Source organism: Phocoena phocoena, chromosome 2 (genome assembly GCF_963924675.1).
Source record: "Phocoena phocoena chromosome 2, mPhoPho1.1, whole genome shotgun sequence".
Lineage (NCBI taxonomy): Eukaryota > Metazoa > Chordata > Mammalia > Artiodactyla > Phocoenidae > Phocoena > Phocoena phocoena.
In genome coordinates, this window is record NC_089220.1 from 63,624,832 (window position 1) to 63,643,051 (window position 18,220).

At 39.8% G+C, this 18,220-nt stretch overlaps 1 protein-coding gene across 1 annotated transcript in view; it reads left to right on the top strand.

The window, feature by feature from the left end:
* Window positions 1-853: 853 nt before the first annotated feature.
* The window catches only part of SNX6 (sorting nexin 6), a 53,385-nt gene continuing 36,018 nt past the window's right edge, over window positions 854-18,220 (top strand). The window contains exons 1-6 of the mRNA XM_065900989.1: window positions 854-908; window positions 1,062-1,109; window positions 10,715-10,819; window positions 11,667-11,777; window positions 13,553-13,674; window positions 15,631-15,754. Coding sequence (XP_065757061.1) covers window positions 903-908; window positions 1,062-1,109; window positions 10,715-10,819; window positions 11,667-11,777; window positions 13,553-13,674; window positions 15,631-15,754 — 516 coding nt within the window. The 5' untranslated portion in view covers window positions 854-902. The remainder of the gene's footprint in view (window positions 909-1,061; window positions 1,110-10,714; window positions 10,820-11,666; window positions 11,778-13,552; window positions 13,675-15,630; window positions 15,755-18,220) is intronic.

An 18,220-nucleotide genomic window follows, 5' to 3' on the forward strand; every position in this document is an offset into this window, starting at 1 on the left:
CTGTGGAAGGGGGTTGGGAGGAGGAATGAGACCAGTTTAAGAGGTAACAGCACATGATAAATTACAGATGTAATAGGATTTGGTTACTAAATGGTGTAACGAGTGAGGGAGAGGAAGGAAGGACTTGAATGGGACTTAGGTTTCTGGCCTGAACATCTGAAGATACTGATGCCATTAACTGAATGGGAGTACAGGATTGCTTGTTTGTGCGTGTGTGTAATAGAAAAAGTGGGGCAGGGGGTAAGGAATGACTTTTGTCTCAAGTGCCTGTGGACACCGTGTGGTGCTCTACAACTGGACAGTTAAGAGTATGCCTGGGGACATTTCTTGGTATAAAGAAAAGGAATACTCTTGTAATGTGAACAGCTCATTTAAATAGTGCTCAACCATTAGCGCCCCAAACCCTGAGATAGTTATTGCCTCGCTAGCAGTAAAAGCTTGATTACAGCCCCTGACTGATGACGGTGTAAAGGGCCTGGGTTCCCACAACTTCTACGGGCAAAATATTAATTATCGTGTGGCACTATACAAAGACTAGATGATTTACTGTGGCTTCTGGAGGGCGCTTGCTTGGTTTTTCGCCGCAGCCCTCAGAGAACGGGAACTGGACAGCTCCCCGGGTGGCCTTCGGCCCTTCTGCGATCAGAGCCGCCCAGCCGCGAGCAGTCTCCAGACACGTGAGCCTGGGCTTTCGGGCCCACTCGGCCAAGGGTGGTTCGACCTTGGGCGGAGGGCACTTCCTTCCTTCTTCCGCGCTCTCGGACCCCGGCCCCGTCGGGGCGGGCGGGGCGGGGCTGCTCCGAGGCCCCGCCGCCGGCCCCGCCCCGCTTGCCGGCCGCCGCCGGCTCCCTCCGGCCCGCGGTGCGGTGCGCGCCTGCGCCAGCCCTCGCCTCGGAGCAGCCATGATGGTGGGTGTCCGCCGCGCCGAGCCCCGGGCGTGCGGTGGGGGCGGCGGGCGCGGGGCGGGTGCGGGGGCCGCGCCGGCCTGACACTAATGTCTCCCCTTGTGTCCCCCCCACTCCATCCTTTCCCCGGCGCGGTGGGCCCCACCGACCTCGCAGGAAGGCCTGGACGACGGCCCCGACTTCCTCTCGGAGGAGGACCGCGGAGTAAGTTCTGCCTCCTTCTGGCTAGCGGGACCCTCCCTCCCCCGCCTTGGTCCAGGGGTGTGGTACGGGAGAGGGGTGTCTCCGGTCGCGCGGCACCCCCTCCCCGCCGGCCTCCTTTCGATTTCCTCGCCGCACCGCGCCCCGCCCTCCTGCAGCCCTTCCTCCCTTGGGGCCATTCGGTTCTGATTTCCCGGGGACCCGGGGCCGCTCTTGGCCCCCGCCGCGGCTCCGACTCTTCTGTGGACCTCCTTCCCCGCCCGGTCCGGCTGCAGGTGGAGGCCGGAGCTGGACACCCGCCGCCACCACGTTGGGGACTATGAAAACCCATTGTCAGACCTTCCTGCCGGCACCTTCAATTTCCCCTTGGGGGGACCTCTCGAACCCGCCCTTGCCCACCCTTCTTTTCCTCTAAAACATTATAGTACGGGGTTGTTCTAAATTACCCTTTTGCACGGGATTTTACAGTCGCCGAATCTAAACTCTTCTCCAGTATCCTATCAGATTTTGTAAAGTGCTGGTAGTCCACAGTACCTTTACTTTTCCTAATGTCCAAAAAAATACATCTTTTGCAGAGATCCCTTGGTGGTGATTTGAGGCAGTGCATTTCAGTTCAGAAAGGGCCTTCAGGGCTGTGATTCCTCCCTCCCACGCTCTACCCCCATTTACCTTGGCCGAAGGGTAGTAATCTGTATAGTGCCTTGTACAAGTGAGCACTTGAAAAATATTGATACATGATGATTGCAGCTCAGCAACGTTCCATGGTTCCTTCACATTTAACAGTTTGCACTTTAGTTTTCCATTTTGCTTTTACTTATTTATCTTAGACAATGTGAGAGACACGTCTGTTGGTCGATTTTGGGCAGGTGATAAAATATTCTTATAGGATGTTATTCCTGGTTTTTTTAAATAAGAGATAAGGTAGTTAGTATTAACTGATGACCTTTATAAAGTTTTAAAATGGTAAGAAAGATGCAGAAGGTGCTGCATATTTTTATAAACGATGAATTAATAAATTTCTCAGTTTACAGAAAAGCATCATTTAGAATTACTAGTTAGCATGAAAGCATCATGTAGGATTTCTGGTTATTTCTTAAAATTTTAGGTTCTAATGAATTTTAAGACAAAGTGTATGTGTATGAATGTGTATATGTATCTTCTGGGGTAGGTGAATCATAGTAATAGTCATATCTGGGCACTGTGTTAGCACTGTATAAGCAATGTTTCATTATATCCTCTTATCGTCCTTGTGAAGCTTTTAGTATCCCCCATTTACAGATGAGAAATCTGAACCTCAGAGAAACTAAGTAAGTAGTCCGAAGTCACACAGCCAGTGAGTGAGAGAGGTGGACTTTAAACCATGTTGCTGACATCAAAGCCAGCGCACATATTTCTCAAAGACGCCTTGAAACACTTGCATCAGAATCACCTGGGGTGTTTGAAAAACTAAAGTCAAAAGTTTCTGGGTCCACCCTCTAGTAAATCAATCTCTTGAGGTAGGGGGGACAGATAAGTACTTTGTTAACAAGCAAGAAGATTCCATTGTACACTGAAGTCTGATTATGGCTGCACAAAGTTATCCTGTTATTTCCTCATTTCAGGAACAGAAATTTCAGGCCTGTTTAAATTTCCTTATATTGTGTTTGTCCTGATAGAAATAGATTGCCATAAATAGATTAGAACTTTTAGGCATTGCACTTTTAGTTTAGATTGTCTTGTTCAGCCTTTTAAGAAAGTCTTGATAGAGAAAAAGCATGCAGTACATATTTGATACAAATTGTAGGGGGGACATCACAGATTCAAAAATAATAGTGCAAGCATTTCATTTAAAGCAGTAAGTAAGCAAAATTAAAGGCAGAATTTTTACATACATTTTTAAGCAGGCTTAAATTTTCATTATGATATTTGGAACAGAAGAGAGTCTTACAGCCTTAAGAATATACTGTTTTGTAAGAAACTTAAAAAGCAGACTTTAAGAATACACAATATTGAAAATTATTGGCCACTTTTTGATCTCTTCGGTTACACCTCTGCATAGTAGGGTATTTTTTTCTTTCCCAAAGGAAGGACAGTAACATATTATTTACTAAACAAATGAGCCCTTTGAACTGGACACATTTTGCTCTGATGTGCTTGTTAAATAGAGCAGTACATGCCAGCATGATGGCGTAATTCTCTTAGCATTTGATTTGAATTCTAAATAATATGTTTATTGTTTTCAGAATTACTTCAGGTGGAGGAAGTGCACCTCTCCTGGACTCCTAGCCTTGCTCCTCCCTCATTCCTTATCTTCATTAATGTCATCATTTGTAGTCCTTCATGCAAGAAGCTTCTGAATCATAACCTTCATCCCCATACCAGAACAGTCACTGAGGCCAGATAATTTCACCTCAGAAATGTTGTTAGCCCATCTTTCATTTATATGGCCGCAGTTAAGTTCCCTCTATCTCTTGCCTGGACTGTAGCAGTATCTGTCATTGGTCTGTCTCCAGGCTCTCTACTTTCCAGTCCAGACTGCACATGACTGGTAGTTACCTAACTGAAATGATTAGATCATATGGCACCAATAGTCACAAGGATTTATGGGGACCCAGTTCTTTTTGCAGTAAGGTCCAAACTCCTTATGCTAGCATTGAACACCGTTCATAACCCTTTCTGGCTGACTTCATTTCTCAAGATGCCCCTGCCCCATATACACACACACACACACACACACACACACACACACACACACACAATAGGCATATTCTCGTCTACTTGTCATTGCCCAACCACCTCTGCACTTTAATGTCTGCTTTATGCATGCTTCTCAGTGTTGTGGAGTGGTTTTTTTTTCCCTCACCTTTTTTTTCACATGAAATTTGACTTACCTTTTAAGACTTGGCCCAGATGTTTGCATTTTCTTTTGTACCTACTCAGCATTTAGCTTGAACATACTCCACATTTATTGATAGTTATTTCCGATAAAAACGTGACATAGACTTCGTTGGCAAAGGATAAGATGAATGTTGGCAGAGGAAGAAGAGAAAGTTCCTGCCCTGGGGCCATGGCAGTGTAGTGAGGAGCTTACCGGTGAAGTGCCCACCGTGGGAGTACAAAGGAGAGTGAAGACATAATGGTAACTACACACTGATGAAGCGTTTGCTGCATACTAGGGGCTTTCCACACATCAACTCAATTCTCAAATCCCTGTGAAGTAACTGCTACTATTATTCCTACTTTGGAAAGGAAAAGTGAGGTTCAGAGAGATTAAATAACTTGCCCTGGTTCATACAGCCAGTATGAGCTGTATTCAAACTCAGGGAGTCTAGCTATAGGTACTGGGCTGTTAACCACTGTGCTGTTGCCTACAGGAGCTAAGCCTTAAATGTTGATTGTGTAGGCTCCCAGGGATGGGGAAGGCTTGCCAGCAGAGAGGATAACATGTAGGTAGGTCATTAGGTTCCACCTGGAGCACTTTTTCTTACTGGAAGCAGGAGTAGATTATGGGTAATACAGATAAAGTGCATAATGTGGGAAGTCCTGAGGGATCACCAGCTAGGAAGGACATATGCCCAGATGAAAATAGCATTGTAGATGACTCCGATGTGGAAGGTGGATTGCTTCTTCCTTGCAGAAAGCAGAGAAACCTGTTACCAGGCTTTTGCGGCAGTCCAGATGAGAAATGTTAAAGGTAGAACTAAGGCAGTGGAAGAAGGGATGAAGGAGGGGACGTAGCAGAGAGATATTTAGGAGATAGAATGCACAGGGCATAGTGGCTGAATAAATACATGCGCTAGACAGAGGAGAAGGAGATGAGGAATATACGAGAGAATAGCAGAGTTAGAAGGTAGATAATAAGCTTGGTTTTCAGATATGTTGGATTTGAAGTGCCTGTGAAGTGTCTAATCCCTTCCCTGCCAAACTAGAACGTAAGATCTGAAAGGGTGAAGATTGTGTCCTTTCATTGCTCTATCGCAAGCACATCTGACAGTGGTTGGCACGTTGAAGGCACTCAGTTGTTTAATAAGTAAATACATCCAGGTGGATATGTCTAGTTAGTAACTTGAAATTATGATTGGGAACTTAGAATAAGAGGTGTGAGTTGAAGGTATAAATTTCAGAGTTATTAGTCAAGAATGGCCAAGTTTGCCAACGCTGGATAGTACCCAGCGGGAAACAGCATTCACAGGCCAAGGAGAAGAAATGGACTAACTGATGGGGCTGAGATGAGTGGGGAGAAAATGAAAAGAGTCCCCAGAAGTTGAGAGAATTTTAAGGACATGGTCAGAATGATCATTGAGGCAAAATACCAAAGAGAAATCAAGAAGGCTGCAAAGTATTGGATTTGGAAATTAGGTCCTCACTGTGTGGAGGTGTTGTGAGACCAGAGCTAACTTGATTAGAAGAGCAGTGTACAAGCAGGTTCTAGAGCAAACAGGCAGATTACCTGCTCAGGTAGCCGGAGAGCTCTGCTCTCCATGGGACACCACTCCATCTGAGAATGCAGAGGAGATGGTGAGTACAGATCTATTTATAGAAAAGCTTATTGATGGGTCTGAGGGAAAACAGCTGCTAGTGTTTATTTCGTGGGGATGTGGGAGACAGGGTCACTTGTTGAGCATAGGGTGGAAATGCAATCGAGGGTTGAGATAGTAAAGCTTTGGAGTGGTTGCTCAGGGAATCAGAAGGGGAGCTGAGCAGATTGGCCCTGGACTGTTGAATGGTTTTAAGAGTCTAATGCAGTTGGGAGAGCAATAATTTGTAGTGGACAAGCACAGACAGTTGTGACTTTAGCCACACTCAGCTCAAAAAAGCAAAGAAAGTTGATGATTGAATTGATCCTACATGTGGGAATTTGCAAGCCAAGTACAGCAAAAGAGCAATGGGAGTTGACAAGACCAGCAAGAAAGGCGTTGGAGTGACATCAAGCGACTCTAGTAATGTTTTGTTATTCCTAGTATGATGGATGAAAGGGAATCTAGTTTCCAGAAAGTATATGTATAATCAACCGTTGATTTGACTGCTGAGTATAAAGAATATCATAATGGAAATAATTTATTACAGGACTTCCAAAATCATAACTGGTTGTAAATCAACTACTACAATAAAAAATTTTTTTAAATCATAACTGGACTAGGAGTAAAATAGATTTAAATTTTGGCCTGAGTTAGTGAACTTAACAGAATTTCTGTCTGCTTCATGGGTTTTTTCACTGATTATACTGTAATTCCCTATAAATAGTTTCTTAGCCCTGTTACGGTTCGTGCCTTTCTTTCAGGGCTGCAGTGAGCCAGAATAGGGCCTGGGGGGCCACTGTAAGGATTAGGCTTTTCTCTAAGTGGGAACCCCTTAGGTTTTGAGCAGAGGAGTGATTTCTAGTTTAGTGGGATGGTTCCAGTGGCCCTATAAGGAGTATAGATTGAAGAGGGAAAGAGGCAGAAGCAAGAGACCAGTTGGGAGGCTGTTGCAATAATCAGTTATTTTCCTTCTTCCTTCCTCCTCCATCCATCCATCCATCCATCTCTGTACATGTACTTTTCTGGCAAAAGATTAACAGTTACGTTTTTAGGAGTGTCATAAGGTTGATACTTTAACATGTAAACACATCAGTGTAATAAACTAATAGTGAATGTCCTCTTTACTAAGTAATTATATGTGAAGAATTAATCTATCAGCAGTAGGGCAGTGTCTTTAGATTATTTTTCTAAGGATAGTGTGTTTTGCTTAATCATTTTCTCTGCCTGGGCTTTCTCTTGACCATGACACAAGTGTTTAACCTAGTCAGTCTTTGACAAAAGGAAGTACAAAGTTTATTGGCCCAGATAAGGATTAAACTGGTGAATATAGTCCAGTTAGAATTTCCTCAAACTGACCTCACTACTTGCACAGTTAATTAAATGTTGATGAATCACAAGTTGTTTACTTTGACTCTTCCCCTTAACGAAAACTGTCTAAAAGTACTGACTTTTCTGTAAACAAAGAAGAAAATCCACCTGGAAAATCTGTGTACATTTTATGTAGTTAACACTAAATTTACAGGAATTCCCTGCTGTCCAGTGGTTAGGACTCCGTGATTCCACTGCAGGGGGCCTGGGTTCCACCCCGGTTGGGGAACTAAGATCCTGCAAGCCGTGTGTCATGACCAAAAGAACAAAAACAAAAAAAAAACCACACATTAAATTTACAGTATGATATTTTATTAAATCTAAGGCACAACTGATTGGAAGACATATTTTCCAGTGCTTTAATATGCTTTAATAAGGCATACAAGAGAGAATTTATCAAAGAGTTAGAAAGTAAGAAGTAGAGGAATAAAAGCAAAGGAGGGAACTTCTGGGGCTGATGGAAATGTTCCATATCTTAATTATGGTGATGATTACAGGGGTGTAAGCTACATATTTGTTTAAACTCTTCAAACTATATACTTAAAATCTGCAGCTCATTATATGTAAACTATACCTAAAAAATAAAGGACAAGACCAAAAGTGGTAAATGTATAATACAGGAATATTTTTTATTGATAAGTTACAATTTTAAAAACCCAGGTGTTTTACTATCAGACAAAACAAAGCAAAAAAAGGGGAACAGTGTATTTGGTATAAAAGGATAACGAAATGGAAGACAGAAATATTTTAATAATTTAAAATAATCTTTAATTGGAAGAAAAAATAACAGCCCTTCATATGTAGAAATCCTGAAAGGTGTGTTTCCAAATTGATGGCGCAACGGTTAAAAAAAAAGAAAATAAACCTGAAAATTAAAATATACTTAGAGATATGAAATCTGGCAGAAATATTTTATATAATCATTGAAAAGAAAATATTAGCAGTTGAGATGAAGTTTTGACAGAATGTAAAGACAAAGACAACCTGGAAAATCTAGGCCGGTGTTCCCAAGTACAGTTTTTAAGGCTCATTCTGAAGATTCTGTTTTGATACGTCTGGGATAGGGCGTGGGATTCTGTATTTTTTAACAAGCATCCAGGTTGAGTCTTATGAGTTGTGTCTGAAAAATCCTAGACTAGGCAGTGAAAACAAGAAATGGAGAATTGCTAAGGTTATTATTCCAAAAACCATATGATAAATTTATGAGTTTCCTGTGGCTGCTATAACGAATTACTGCAAACCTGACGGGTTAACACAACAGAATTTATTCTCTCACAGTTCTGCAGGCCCGAAGTCTGAAATCACTATCACTGAGCTGAGATCAAGGTGTTGGCAGGGCCATGCTCCCTGAGGCTCTAGCGAAGAATTAGTTACTTATCTCTTCCAGCTTTCTCGTGGCTGCCTGCAATCCTTGGCTTGTGGCTTTACCACTCTAATCTCTGCCTCCGTAGTTAAGTTGCCTTCTCTTCTTTTGTCTGTGTCAAATTTCCCTCTGCCTCCTTCTTATATAAAGATACATGTAATTGTATTTAGGACCCACCTGGATAATCCAGGATAATCTCCCCACCTTTTTTACCATATAAGGTAACATTCACAGGGATTTGGATATGGATGTCTTTTGGGGAGCTGTAATTCATCCCACCACAATAAACATCTTAAGAGTGGCCTGAATGTGAGTAAAGAGAAATAAGGAAACATTTCTTAAATTAGAATTAAGGTAAGGGGTTAGAGAACAGGTAGGAAGGACAGTTTGAAGACATAAGACTAAATAAAAGCAAGAAAACCAAAGAACAAAGTACTCTCTAATGTTTCCAATACTTCAGAAGCAATGAAGATAGTTGGAAAATGAAAAAGAATACTCCTTTGTAATTCAAAACAACCTTTAAGTTCATTTCTTTTATCAGACAGTGGGCTACATGTAGCATTGAGTACAATAGCAATTTTTTAAACATTTTAAAATATTTTTATGTAAGTTTATAGTATTTTTAAAATATGATTACTGATTGAAATTTATTTTAATATAAACTTATTAAAGTTATCAATAAAGTTTTCATTAAAGGCCATGCAATTTAAATAGTTATTAATTTCTTCTGTGACTCTTAAGTTAGATTGTATGTAATGGTATTTATTTTTTAAAAACATGCCTAGTCAATATAGAACCAAAAGAGCAAAAATGAAATAGTATGTTACTTTCATTACTAATAAACAACCCTATTTAATGGAAAACTTCACAAAATTCATCTTTTAATAAATCGCAGGATTTCTTAAAGGCTTATTTTTTTCCTATTTATAAAAGTAATACATGCATATTGTGGAAAGTTGGGAGAATAAAAGAATATACAAAGAAGCAAATCCACTGCAACTCACATTTTGTTGTATTTCCTATAAGCCTTTTATGTATGCACTTTTTTAACATCTTTATTAGAGTATAATTGCTTTACAATGGTGTGTTAGTTTCTGCTTTACATCAAAGTGAATCAGCTATATGTATACATGTATCCCCATATCTCCTCCCTCTTCTCGTCTCCCTCGCACCCTCCCTATCCCACCCCTCTAGGTGGTCACAAAGCATGAGCTGATCTCCCTGTGCTATGCGGCTGCTTCCCACTAGCTATCTATTTTACATTTGGTAGTGCATATAAGTCCATGCCACTCTCTCACTTTGTCCCAGCTTACCCTTCCCCCTCCCCGTGTCCTCACGTCCAGTCTCTATGTCTGCGTCTTTATTCCTGTCCTGCCCCTAGGTTCTTCAGAACCATTTTTGCATTTTTTTTTAATATAATTGAGGTCATAGAATAAACAATTTTGCTTCCAGCATTTTTTCCATTTACATTGTAATTGAAATTTGAAAAACTAATGACTAGGTAAGATTCCAAAGTCAGTCCTGGCTTTTACAACTAGAGTATTTGAAGCAAGCTACTTAGTTACACTTTAAATATTTCATATCTTTGCAGCTGGCTGAGACTTTATCTTTTAAGTGTGTTTGCTTCTTTTGTAAATCTCCAAATTACCCAAAGATGTTAGAATGTTTATTTGTTTAAAGGGGAAGAAAAATGGATGAAATTTAAGAATTATAAGTAGAATTATGATTAGAATTATATGTGGAGAAGTTTTCTCATAAATGGGTAAACAGAAATGGGTGTATAGAGTAAAATTTAATTTAGAAGAATTAAAGAATACTGTAGAGTAAAATTTAATTCATATCATAAGAGTTAATTATTGAGTATTATATGTTATCTTTTTTTAGCATTTTACATATACATAATACATATATGTAATATATTTAATTATCATTAATAGTTTTATTGTATATTCCTGAATTAAAATAAGCAATAGAGTTTAAATGATTGGCTAATATTCTTTTTATTATTTTTCTTGTTCTTAAAGGTAGATATATTTTAGAACACTTGAACTTTTAAAGGACCATCTTCTTGGAAAATAGTTTACTTTTTGGGTGAAACTGTAATAATGTTTAGCACATTGACTCATACAAAGCAAAGTATAGTTGCATGGTGTAGAATGAAAATTGGTTAAGATAATAACATACCCAAAGCATCTCCCCCCAAATAGATAGATAGATAGATAGGTACAGATATAGATATATAGAGTAAATGAACTTGAGTACTTTTTAGATTTCAGATTCTTTAGTTTCGTTTTTGCATTGTCTTATTGTCTGGGAGAAGAATTAAATTGTGTAAAAGCCTACAGAATTTTCATTGAGTTATTATTTTCTTTTTCTAGCTTAAAGCAATAAATGTAGATCTTCAAAGTGATGCTGCTCTGCAGGTGGACATTTCTGATGCTCTTAGTGAGAGAGATAAAGTAAAATTCACTGTTCACACAAAGGTAAATGGGATTTTGTGCTTCTGTTATTTTAGTTATTGTGCTAATGTTACATATGTAATAATATATTGACTAGAATTTTGGTTTTGAACATAATTAGAAATTCTATTTTAGTTTATAATTCACTGCTGTTATTTTAACAAAACGTTTTAGGGAAGTGTACTTTTTAAAGATTAACATTTGAGAATCATAGAACTTAGACATAGTACAAATTTAATTTTCTCTAGACTTTAATATCTTTTACCATTCTTGTTATTTTCAATTTTGGTACATTCCTTCAGTTAAATTACTGTTGTTGTTGTTGTTTTGTTTTTTTTTTTTGTGGTACGCGGGCCTCTCACTGTTGTAGCCTGTCCCGTTGAGGAGCACAGGCTCTGGACGCACAGGCTCAGCGGCCATGGCTCACGGGCCCAGCCGCTCCATGGCACGTGGGATCTTCCCGGACCGGGGCATGAACCCGTGTCCTCTGCATCAGCAGGCGGACTCTCAACCACTGCGCCACCAGGGAAGCCCTAAATTACTGTTTTAACAGACTATTTTCTTTTTAGATTTCAGTTCTCAGGCACATTTTCAGATTGTGATGTATTTTTCTTTGTTTGAATAGTTGAGTTTGTTATATTTATAGGATAACTTTGTAATGGTAGAAATACAATATAATAAGAGGCTGTCAGCTTATTTTCTCAAAGATCCCAGGATAATTTTGTCTGGGTGTCTCAGGGTTTTCATAATAGAGTGTAAAAGCACTGAGAATCTTTCATAAAAGACTAATTTTTAAAAATAAGGTATAAAATGTTAAAAGTGTTTTTAGTGTAACTTCGATTTTTATTTGAGAGAATCTCTTTCTTTGCAGAGTTCATTGCCAAATTTTAAACAAAACGAGTTTTCAGTTGTTCGACAACATGAGGAATTTATCTGGCTTCACGATTCCTTCGTTGAAAATGAAGACTATGCAGGTTACATTGTAAGTGTTGAGGTTCCATTTTAATCCCATTTTCTAGGAGCTTTTTAGATACTTTATTATGTGTTGAAATCTTCTTTTGCACTTGTAGTGAACTGAGGCAATTTTTTTAAATTGCCAGCTACAAAATGTAATTGACTACCACTTTTATCCTGAGTTGTCTTGTTTGGGAGTGTGGGGATATGGATACGTTATTCCCCCTCATTTAAACTTAAATTCCTACTGTTTATTAGAATAGAAATGGGCTTTTCCTAGGGAGTAGCTAAGGGGGTATTACAAACCATACTGGTCTTGAACCCTTAGGTAGACAGATGCTTAGAGTTGGAGGGCTCCTTAAGAGAATATCGAATATAAATATGCACTGGGTGTTGTGCCTCAGCTGTTGACCACAGTCAGATTTCTGAAGTTTAGTTTCATTTGATTTCCTTGAAATCATCCTGACCTCACCTGATTCCACCTTTATCCTTGTGGCTCCTCCTTCTCAATCATTTGCTTTTTTTTTCTTTCTACAAGTTGAGTTTGGTGGACAACTGGCAGTACTTTTTCTTTCTCTTTTTTTCTTTTTGGTTAATTAACAGTTTATATAAAGGATACAACTCAGGAACAGCCAAATGGAAGAAGAGATGCATAGGATGAGGTATTGGAGTGGGGGGTTGACAGATAACTTTCATGACCTTTCCAGGATGTTGTACCACCTTCCATTTTCCCAGCATGTCGATGTGTTTAGCAGCCTGGAAGCTCCTCCTATTTCCTTTTTTCCCCTCATCTTCTTGTGTGATGACATTTTCTTACTACTTTTTTCTCCCATAGACTAAACACTCATCAAAGATCAAGACCATGTCTTATTTATCTTTATATGCCAGTTGTTCAGTATCATGCTTGGCACATAGTAGATGCTGTGTGCAGGCATCAATGAATGTGTGCTGATCTGTATTTGATGCTTCCTTCCCTATTGCTTTTCTTGGTGTAATCCTTTTCTTCAAGTCATTGTTATTTTAACTTTCCGCTACTTAACCTTTTCTTCCTCTTACTTGCTCTGTTTGCTTTCCATCATTTCCCCTTAACAGTTCTTACTTGTAGGCTCTTCCTCCTACAATAAGGTTTTTCTTATATCCTTCCCTTGAGTAATATATGTCTCTTCTAGATCTTATATTTTTATTTAAGGTAGTGCTTACTTACCCACTTACTATGGGTGAATAAGATGAGGTTAGTCATTAGTCTGTATCTTGTTCTCTTGTTGTTAAGTCAGTGCTTTCTGCCTCTGGTACACTCTAATCATACCTTTTACATACTTTTGAAAAATAGTATACATATTTGCTACACATTTATTTAGTGTGTACTCAAAGCTTAATGCACATAGACATTTGAGGACTCTAGGTTGCCACATCTAGAATCTGCAGACTAAAGTTCTGGTACTGTTCTAACACCAGAAAATAGTACTCTGCTCTTGTTTCTTCCTTGGTGTAAAGGATCTCAAGGATCTTAATTTCTAGACTTAATCAAATTCTCTAACTTTAATCGGGATATTCCTGGTATCCAGTTCATTCAGGATGACTTTAGCTCTCTCAGACAGTAGTTTTTTATGGTGGCAGTAGTGCAATTGCTGCAAGAAATTAAAGTCTTTAAAACTAGTGATTTGGGGGACTTCCCTGGCAGCCCAGTGGTTAAGACTCCGTGCTTCCACTGCAGGGGGCATGGGTTTGATCCCTGGTCAGGGAACTAAGATCCCGCATGCCATGCAGTGCGGTCAAAAAACTAGTGATTTGGTTCCATTACAGATCCCTCCAGCACCACCAAGACCTGATTTTGATGCCTCAAGGGAAAAACTACAGAAACTTGGAGAAGGAGAAGGGTCTATGACAAAGGAAGAATTCACAAAGATGAAACAGGAGCTGGAAGCGTATGTGATTTTTCTTGTTAATTGTGCTTATTTTAGTGCCTTTTTTGTTTTGTTTTTGTTTTTGTTTTTTTGCTCTGTGATATCCCATCCTTTCAATCATTTCACCACATTGACCCTTTCTGGAAGATACAGGTTTAAGCCATACAACCAGTGTTAACGGTCATGATCAGAGCCTACAGGAAAATTATAGAATAATTGTCTGCACTTTAAAATTCTTTAAATTACATTTTTAAATAAACTCTGAAAATTGAAAACAGGGGATCCAAAAGTTTATAAAAAATAGTAGAAAGGGAAATAATGACTTTTTTAAAACACAGTGTAAATCTTTTCATTTGTTATTTACAAGGCCTTAGTCACTACTCACCTGGTTCTCTTTTTTTGACAAGTGCATACTACCAAGACTTCTGTTTCTCATAGCAGTGTGCACTGAGCAACTCTGAATATATTCTGCTTTCTTTTTCAAAAAGTGTGTGTGTGTGTGTGTGTGTGTGTGTGTGTGTGTGTGTGTGTAATTTTCCCCCTCCTCTTTTCTCTGCCTGTGGCTTCTGGCTGAAGGGAAAAGAATAGGAGCAGAGAGAGAATAGAGAATAGTTTTTTAATGTTTTTTATTAAGTGATTACTAGTTTCATATATACTAGACATATTAAATCCTTGAAAAAAATTGAGATAATTTCTATTTCATTTTTAGCATATTTGCTGAAAATAGTTTTTCCTCTTTTATTAAACATTCAAAATAATTTTGGATTTGCTATATATTGTTTTTCTGTATTTTGAGAGTTATACAAGGAAATAACTCTCCTTGCATTATCATCACGTTCATCACTCTTTTTCTGGTCATTTCTCCCCTTTGTGCATTTCCTTTTCTCTTCTTGCACTGAATTTCAGTTTTTAAGCATATTTTCACAGTGCTACTAGACTCCTTCAGATGCTAAACTCTTGACAAGATAAATTAACAAAGTAGGTCTTCTTTGTTAAAGTGTAAGTGACAGATATTTTAAGAATTCTGTCCATACTGAGTGCAAGCAGTAGTCTGATAGCAGACAGATACATAATTCTATAGTTTATAAGGCTGAAAGCTGGAAATTAGCAGAGCACATTAATTTTGAAAAAATCAGTGGTTTTCCAGTGGCCCTGATCATGATTCTTTTGTGGTCTGGTTAGGGGTTGGATAACAGAGAACCTTGGGTTTATTCTCCTGCTACCTCCATCCTCTGCATCCTTCTTTTTTGTCTTCACTGAATGACTACCCTCACAGAGATCAAACTTCTCCCAACATTGGTCCTGCTGGTTTGCTGGTATGTAAAACTTATCCTCCTTGCACGTAGTTGAAGCAAGAATATTGGGCCTTTTCCTTGAGTGTTTTTTCGAAACTGACATGTATTACTATATGATCACTGTGATTCACTGATGATAGTAAAATATTTTAAACACAGTTCTTCAATTGTAATGGCAAAAATTAGTCTCTCCATGGTGTGTTTCTTTCTTGTGTGCTTGGGTCGTTAGATGAAAATAGTTATTAATGTTGAAAATATGATTAGTGATACTGAGGTTTGGTTTCTGATTTTTTTAATGAAGGTGTTCAAAAGCAGTAATTATCTAGAAATTGAATTATTAAAGTTGTACAGTATAATTTGTAGTATACTTTCTCTGAAGCTAAAAACAAAAACCCCTATAGTTACCTTTAACATCAACCTGCATAGGAAGAAAGGTTCATAAAACCTAAAAATATTAACATTTAAATGTAATAAATACTATTAACTAGCATGAAGTCTTTTCAGAGCTGGGTTTTATATATTGAATATTTCATTAACAGTTCAACTAAAGCTTTGTTTACATGGATTATATCTTTGTATCTCTAATTTTGCATTTAGAATAATTCAAAGAGTATTTGCTGAAAAAATTGTTGCAGATGTTTTTCTGCAGTATCTTACCTTTAATTTTGTGTATTGTTTCTAGTGAGTATTTGGCAATATTCAAGAAGACCGTTGCAATGCATGAAGTTTTCCTGTGTCGTGTGGCAGCACATCCTATTTTGAGGAAAGATTTAAATTTCCATGTCTTCCTGGAATATAATCAAGATGTGAGTATTGATCAAAGTAGTGATCAAGGTTTATTTTTAAAGCATCATTGGAAAGAGTAGGGAGTTGTTAGAAAAGGCTTAAGGCCTTATGAAAACATTTTATAAAATGTTCTTATTTTTCAAGCAGTTTAAAATAACTCTTTTTCATGGGACCTCCCTCATCAATATATTCTCCAATGACATTCATGATTCTGCCCAAGGTCTCAGGGCCAACAGGAATTTTGACTGGTGCACCAGAATCCAGGACTTCTGGCCTCTAACCAAGCCTTCTCTACCATCCATGGCAGTGGTCCTTGCTGTGCTCTCACCCAAATGCTGGGCCACCTCCAAAACCAGCCTGGTCTCCCTGCCTTGCACTTCCAGGGCGTTTAGGATGGGTGGCAGTCCCTCATCAAATTGGACATCCACCACTACACCGATGACCATGACAATGTGCCCAGTGGCGGCACCTGCCTTTGGCGAGGGAGATGTTTAAGCGGCATTGTCTCTGGCAGGCTGGAGCGGCTCCCAGTATGAGCTGGGCTTGGGGTAGCAGCGCTGAAGGGCTGAGTCCCTGAAAGGCCCCAGAGGCGAGGGCAACGGCCACATGACCCACAAGACCCAACATGGCGGAGCCCGGGGCGGGGCTGGAATTAAGAGCATTTGACTTTGACACCTCACCTCCCAGTCAAGTGAGAAAAATCCCTGCTGGGTTCCTCATCTCAGAAAAGAGTCTTTTAGATTCAACACAAAATGTGATGCTATTATCATCTGGAGCAGAATGCCATCCCTAAGTCCCTCACATCTCTAGGTGGAGCTGAGATGCTGGGCAAATTCAGACTCTCACTGATGTGTTCAAAGGGCTTAGATCTTGATCAGTCATCTTAAGTTATTAGTTGTAGAACAGTGTTTTTATGCTGTTGCATTATATAAATCTGATTTCTTTATTCTGGTGTGTAAATATTATTTGTTGGTATAAATAATTGGTTATATCAATTTGCTGGTTTTACTCATCTGTAAATCCTGAGTCTCTAGAAAAATATATATATACATAAAACTTATTTGATGCAAAAAAAATGATTCTTTTTCAGTGATAATGCACTGTTTCAGTAGAACTTGAGTGGATTAATTTTTTAGATGATGGTATATTATGTTATTACTGGAATATTGATTTTCATCCTGAATTGTGAACTTCTTAAGAAATAGGGTTATTGGGCTACCCTGGTTGCACAGTGATTAAGAATCTGCCTGCCAACGCAGGGGACATGGGTTCGAGCCCTGGTCTGGGAAGATCCCACATGCCGCGGAGCAACTAAGCCCGTGAGCCACAACTACTGAGCCTGCGCTCCAAAGCCCACAAGCCACAACTCCTGAAGCCAGCGTGCCACAACTGTTGAAGCCCACATGCCACAACGACTGAAGCCCATGCACCTAGAGCCCGTGTTCCTCAACAAGACAAGCCACCATAATGAGAAGCCCGCACACTGAAACAAAGAGTAGCCCCCGCTCACTGCAACTAGAGGAAGCCCGCACAGAGCCAAAAATAAATAAATAAATATTTTTTAAAAAAAGAAAAGAAATAGGGCTTCCCTGGTTGCTCAGTGGTTGAGAATCCTCCTGCCAATGCAGGGAACATGGGTTCGAGCCCTGGTCCGGGAAGATCACACATGCTGTGGGGCAACTAGGCCCATGTGCCACAACTACTGAGCCTGTGCTCTAGAGCCCACACTCTAGAGCCCGCAAGCCACAACTGCTGAGCCCGCACACCACAACTACTGAAGCCCGCGCACCTACAGCCCATGTTCCACAAGAGAGGCCACCACCATGAGAAGCCCTCACACCACAACGAAGAGTAGCCCCCACTCGCTACAACTAGAGAAAGCCTGCGTACAGCAATGAAGACCCAACGCAGTCAAAAATAAATAAATGGGGCTTCCCTGGTGGCGCAGTGGTTGAGAGTCCACCTGCCAATGCAGGGGACACGGGTTCGTGCCCCGGTCCAGGAAGATCCCATATGCCACAGAGCGGCTGGGCCCGTGAGCCGTGGCCACTGAGCCTGCGCGTCTGGAGCCTGTGCTCCGCAACGGGAGAGGCCCCAACAGTAAGAGGCCCGTGTACCGCAAAAAAAAAAAAAAGAAAAAAAAAAGAAATAAATGAAAAAAATTTTTTAATTATTTTAAAAAAACAAAATAGAGGTTACTAAATTTATTAATGTTCTTAAATTTGAGTTTGGAGGCTTCTGAAGCCTTATGGAGAATTCCAGAGAAGTACTTGAGGTAAAGAATTCAATACTACTTTTGGGTTAATCATTGACTCTTGATCTGTTTAACCTGCCTTCTTCAGTGCTGATTGCTCCTACTCTTCCTCCCTCCCTCCCGGCCTGAAAACTCTGTTATAATGCAAAAAGAGATTTGAGGTGGTTGAACTTTGAAAGTTTCTTCATTTGTGGTGCTGGAAAAACTTTTCAGTGGACGGGTGATATAGATC